This window comes from Gavia stellata, chromosome 6 (assembly GCF_030936135.1).
Source record: "Gavia stellata isolate bGavSte3 chromosome 6, bGavSte3.hap2, whole genome shotgun sequence".
Classification (NCBI taxonomy): Eukaryota; Metazoa; Chordata; class Aves; order Gaviiformes; family Gaviidae; genus Gavia; species Gavia stellata.
In genome coordinates, this window is record NC_082599.1 from 1,380,691 (window position 1) to 1,386,690 (window position 6,000).

The 6,000-nt window shown below is 69.6% G+C and overlaps 2 protein-coding genes across 2 annotated transcripts; one reads left to right on the forward strand and one right to left on the reverse strand.

The window, feature by feature from the left end:
* The first annotated feature begins 330 nt into the window (after positions 1-330).
* Positions 331-1,209, forward strand: LOC132317231 (cathelicidin-3-like). Its single transcript, XM_059818997.1, has 4 exons — positions 331-504; positions 718-825; positions 925-1,008; positions 1,129-1,209. The coding sequence occupies exons 1-4, from the start codon at positions 331-333 to the stop codon at positions 1,207-1,209; spliced, it is 447 nt and encodes a 148-aa protein (XP_059674980.1).
* Positions 1,210-2,222: 1,013 nt separating this feature from the next.
* Positions 2,223-5,617, reverse strand: LOC132317227 (cathelicidin-2-like). The gene is made up of 4 exons (XM_059818976.1): positions 5,444-5,617; positions 4,088-4,195; positions 3,909-3,992; positions 2,223-2,333 (listed from the first exon to the last, which is right to left on the reverse strand). Exons 1-4 carry the CDS (start codon positions 5,615-5,617, stop codon positions 2,223-2,225), a joined length of 477 nt encoding a protein of 158 aa, XP_059674959.1.
* Between the last annotated feature and the right edge of the window lie 383 nt (positions 5,618-6,000).

Genomic DNA, 6,000 nt, shown 5'->3' on the forward strand with positions numbered 1-6,000 from the left:
GTCCCGTGTCCCCTGTGACCCGTCGGGGAGTGGGGACGGTCCCCGAGGGCTCCTGGTCCCGCAGCCTCCCCCCATGCCCAGCCAAGGGGCTCCCGGGGTTGGGGACACCCCGGGGAGCGGGGCCGTGTCCCCGAGGAGGACCAGGCATGCCACCACCCGCACACGGGGCACGCTCGGGACCCCCCCACCCTCTGTCCCCCCCAAAAAAACCTGCCACTCTGTGGGCTGGGGCCAGGCGTTTCCGGAGGGGGGGAGCCGAGGCGTGGGGCGGGTTCCCCAACCTCCCGGGGGGGATAAAAGGGGACCCGGGGGGTGGCCGTGGGGACAAGGATGCCGGGCTCCTGGGTGCTGGTGCTGGCGGTGCTGGGGGGGGCCTGCGCCCTCCCCGCCCCGGCCCCCCTCGCCTACACCCAGGCGCTGGCCCAGGCCGTCGACTCCTTCAACCAGCGCCCCGAGGTGCAGAACGCCTTCAGGCTGCTCAGCGCCGACCCCGAGCCCACCCCAGTAGGTGCCACCGCCTGGGGACACCGCCGGGTCCCCCGCCATCCCCATGGGGACATCGGGGGGATGCCAGGCCCTATGCGTGGTGGGGGGTTTTGGGGTGTGGGGTGGGACACAGGGGGATGCTCCCTCCTAGGCTGGCTCTGGGCACCCGGTGATGGGTGCCATCTCTCCCTGGTGGGTGCCACCACCCTGTCCCCGTCCCCGTCCCTGCAGGACATCCAGCTCAGCTCCCTGCAGAGCCTCAACTTCACCATCATGGAGACGCGAAGCCTGGCGCGCTCCGGCGCCCGCCCCGATGCCTGCGAGTTCAAGGAGGATGGAGCAGGAGCCTTGGGGGGGCTCATGGGGGGGGTGACCTGCCTCCCGTGGGGTCCCCAGCCTGGGGACAGTCCCCCCGGCGTGTCCCCCCGCTCTCCGCAGCTCATCAAGGTCTGCTCCGTGCCCGTGCCCCAGCGTGGCAGCCGCCCCGTGCTCGAGGTCACCTGCGTGGACTCCACCGTGGACGTGAGTTGGGGGGTCCTGGTGTGTGGGGGGGGTGGCACACGCTGCAGGATGCAATCGGAGGGGGAAATCGTGGGGGTCCCCATGGTCCCCCCCACCCCGTGACGCCTCCTCTCCCTGCAGCCTGTCCACGTCAAGCGCTTCTGGCCGCTGCTGGCGGTGGCCACCAGCGTCAACCTCTTCAAGACCATCAAGAGGAAATGAGACCCCCTCGAGGGGCTGCCATCTCGGGGACCCCCCCCCGACACCCCCCTTCTCCAAATAAAGCTGCTTCCCGGCCCCGCTGTGCCTTTTCCTGCTGCTGTCACCCCACCGGGGACTGGGGACATGTGGGGTGGGGGGTGATGCTGATGGAGGAGGGTCCTGGGGTGGGGGGAGCAGGGTCACCCCCCCGGGTCGGGCTCCGCCGTCTCGCTGGGGCCTCATCCTGACATTTGTGCCGCGGAGTCTGGGTCCCCCACTGCGCCCCGAGGCACCTTGGGGACCAGAGGGTCCCTTGGGACCCTGTGCCAGCTGTGGGGACCCCATGGGGGTGTGTGTGGGGCACAAGCCCACCGGCCCATTGGCCCAGTGCGGGAGTGGAGGGGACGGGAGGGGACAGGAGGGGACATCCCCACCGGAGCCGGGGCTGCAGCCACCACCCTGGGGTGGCCGCTCTCGGGGCGTGGGGGGTCCCTGTGCACCCTGTGCCCCAACGTCCCTGTCCCAAACTGCTGGTGACAGCCCTGGTGGCATGGCCGAGGCCGACACCCGGACCTCCTTGGCAGGGGTGTGTCATGGGGGGCCCCTCGGGAGCTGAACCCCCCCCATGGCCCTTCTCTTGCAGCTCTGTGGGGACCCACAGCCCCGGTGCCCCCTCCCACACCTCCCCTCTGCCACCGTCACCGGTTTTGGGGGGACAAAACACTGTGGGGACGATGATGCTGTGGAGACGAAGGGGGGTGGGATGTGAATGGCTTTTTTTGGGGGGGGGGGATGCCCTGGGGGCTCCCCGGAGCGAAGCAGGGTCCTGTCCTCAATGCCGACCCCACGTCCCCTCGGGGCCAAGCCCTTGATCCCCAAGGCGGGGACGTTGGGGGCCGCATATGGGGCCGGCGAACGATGCGGGGAGAGGAGTCCCTTCCCCGCGTGCCTCAGTTTCCCCCGCTCCGCACCCCCCGGGAGGCAGCGAGGAGCCCGGCTCACGCACACCGGCCGCCAACGGCCCCTTTATTGGTTCAACCGAAGCGGACGGAGGCTCCGGCGCGGACGGTGATGCTGATCCTGGGCCGAAAGCGTCGGATCCTGCCGAAGAAGCGCCCGAACCGGCCCCGCTGGATGAGAACCGGCTGCCGGAGGGACAACGGGGTCACTGGGGTGGGTGGGTGGCGGGGGGCTGCTCGGGACGCCGCACCCAAGATCCCACACCTGGACCCCACCCAGGACCCCACACCCGGACCCTGCACCCAGGTCCTCGCACCCAGGACCCAACGCCTGGGACCCCATCCAGGACCCCACACCTGGGACCCCACACCTGGGACCCCACCCAGAACCCCACACCCGGACCCTGCACCCAGGTCCCCGCACCCAGGACCCAACACCTGGGACCCAGCACCCTACATCTAGGACCCGGTACCCTGCACCCAGGTCCCTGCACCTGGAACCCCACCCAGGACCCCACACCCAGCACCCCGCACCCAGGAGCCCTCACTCAGGAGCCTGCGCCGGGGACCCAATACCCAGGACCCCATCCAGGACCCCGCACTCGCACCCTGCACCCAGGATCCCGCACCCAGGAGCCTGCGCCCAGATCCCCACACCTGGAAACCCACCCAGGACCACACACCCGGGACCCCACACCCAGGACCCCACCCAGGACCCCCCACCCGGGACCGCGCACCCAGGTCCCTGCACCTGGAACCCCACCCAGGACCCCACACCCGCGACCCTGCACCCAGGTCCCCGCACCCAGGACCCAATGCCTCGAACCCCACCCAGGACCCTGCACCCACAACCCTGCACCCAGGTCCCCACACCTGGAACCCCACCCAGGACCCCACACCCGGGACCCAATGCCTGGGACCCCACCCAGGACCCTGCACCCAGGTCCCCGCACCCAGGACCCAACGCCTGGGACCACATCCAGGACCCTGCACTTGCACCCTGCACCCAGGTCCCCACACCTGGAAACCCACCCAGGACCCAATGCCTGGGACCCAGCACCCTACATCTAGGACCCGGCACCCTGCACCCAGGTCCCCGCACCTGAGACCCCACCCAGGACCCCACAACCGGGACCCTGCACCCAGGATCCCGCACTCAGGAGCCTGCACCCAGATCCCTACACCTGGAACCCCACCCAGGACCCCGCACCCAGGACCCAACACCTGGGACCCCATCCAGGACCCTGCACTTGCACCCTGCACCCAGGTCCCCACACCTGGGACCCCACCCAGGACCCCACACCCGGGACCCAACACCTGGGACCCAGCACCCAGCACCCTACATCTAGGACCCGGTACCCTGCACCCAGGTCCCTGCACCCAGGACCCCACCCAGGACCCTGCACTCAGGACCCCACACCCGGGACTCCCCACCCAGCACCCTGCGCCCAGGTCCCTGCACCCAGGAACCACACCTGGGACCCCATAGCTGGGACCCCAAGCCCAGGTCCCTGCTCCCGGGACTCTTGCAGGACCCTGCACCCTGGCACCCCGCACCCTTGGGTGCCCCAGGACCCCCCATCCCACCCTCCACCGCCCCCCGGGCTGGAGCCATCACGGTGGGATGGAGACATCAGGGTGTCCCTTTTGGGGACAGCAACCCCCCAGGATGTGGGGCAGCAGGAAGGACACCAACACCCCACCCATGGGTGCCCCCATCCACGGTCAGTGGGTGCCGGGGGTGGGTGCTGCCCCACTCACGTCGGAGGAGGCGTCCGTGCAGCGCAGGTCGATTTCGGGGGAGCTCTGCAGGAACTGCACCGGCCCCGAGCACTCCTTGATGACCTGGGGAGGGGGGACACACACCCAGCGTCACCCCAGGGACCCCGGTGAGGACACCCAGGAACCCCCCCGTGTCCCCCACCCGTCCTCATCCTCACCCCGTTCTCCCTGAAGTCGCAGTCGTCGGGGTTCACCCGGGCGCTCGCGGCGCACTCCGTCTCCATTATGCTGAAGTTGAGTCCCCGCAGGGTGCTCAGATCGACGCCCTGTGGGTGTCATGTGGGGGGGGTCACGAGTGGGGGGGTCACGAGTGGGTGGGGGTCACGAGTGGGTGGGGGTCACGAGTGGATGGAGGGGTCATTGGTGGGGGTCGGGGGGTCACAAGTAGGTGGGGGGGTCACGAGTGGGTGGGGGTCACGAGTGGGTGAGATGTCACGAGTGGGTGGGTCTCACAAGTGGATGGAGGGGTCACTGGTGGGGGTCGGGGGGATCACAAGTGGGTGGGTCTCACGAGTGGGTGGGTCTCACAAGTGGATGGAGGGGTCATTGGTGGGGGTCAGGGGGGTCACAAGTGGGTGGGGGGTCACGAGTGGGTGGGGGTCACGAGTGCATGGGGGTCACGAGTGGGTGGGGGTGTCACGAGTGGGTGGGGAGTTGCGAGTGGGTGGTGGTCACGAGTGGGTGAGGTGTCACGAGTGGGTGGGTCTCACAAGTGGATGGAGGGGTCATTGGTGGGGGTCGGGGGGTCACAAGTGGGTGGGGGGTCACAAGTGGGTAGGGAGTCACGAGTGGGTGGGGGTGTCACGAGTGGGTGGGTCTCACAAGTGGATGGGGGATCACTGGTAGGGGTCGGAGGGATCACAAGTGGGTGGGGGTCACGAGTGGCTGGGGGTCACGAGTGGATGGAGGGGTCGTTGGGGTCGGGGAGGTCACAAGTGGGTGGGGGTCACGAGTGGGTGGGGGTGTCAGGAGTGGGTGGGTCTCACAAGTGGATGGGGGGTCATTGGTGGGGGTCGGGGGGGTCACAAGTGGGTGGGGGTCACGAGTGGGTGGGGGTCACGAGTGGATGGAGGGGTCCTTGGTGGGGGGCAGGGGGGTCACAAGTGGGTGGGGGTCACGAGTGGGTGGGGATCATGAGGGGGTGGGTCACAAGTGTGGGGGGGTTACAAGTGAGTGGGGTTGCAAGTGGGGGTTCACAAATGGGTGTGGGTCAGGAGTGAGGGGTCACAAGTGGGTGGGGGTCACGAGTGGGTGGGGGTTCACGAGTGGGTGGGGGGTCACGGGAGGAGTGGGTCACAAGTGGGGGTTCACGGGTGAGTGGGATTCATGAGTGGGTGGGGGGGTCACGAATGGGCTTCACAAGTTAGTGGGGGGGTCACAAATGGGGTGTCACGAGTGGGGAGGGGTGTCACGAGTGGGGAGGGGTGTCACGAATGGGGGTGTCACGAGTGGGGAGGGGTGTCACGAGTGGGGGTGTCACGAGTGGGGGTTGTCACGAGTGGGGCGGCACTCACCGGGGCAGGCTCGGGGTCGGCGCTGAGCAGCCTGAAGGCGTTCTGCACCTCGGGGCGCTGGTTGAAGGAGTCGACGGCCTGGGCCAGCGCCTGGGTGTAGGCGAGGGGGGCCGGGGCGGGGAGGGCGCAGGCCCCCCCCAGCACCGCCAGCACCAGCACCCAGGAGCCCGGCATCCTTGTCCCCACGGCCACCCCCCGGATCCCCTTTTATCCCCCCCGGGAGGTTGGGGAACCCGCCCCACGCCTCGGCTCCCCCCCTCCGGAAACGCCTGGCCCCAGCCCACAGAGTGGCAGGTTTTTTTGGGGGGGACAGAGGGTGGGGGGGTCCCGAGCGTGCCCCGTGTGCGGGTGGTGGCACGCCTGGTCCCCCTCGGGGACACGGCCCCGCTCCCCGGGGTGTCCCCAGCCCCGGGAGCCCCTTGGCTGGGCATGGGGGGAGGCTGCGGGACCAGGAGCCCTCGGGGACCGTCCCCACTCCCCGACGGGTCACAGGGGGGACGGGACGGCGCAGGGACCCTCAGGGACCCAGGTGACACCGGGAGCATTGGCCCTATCGA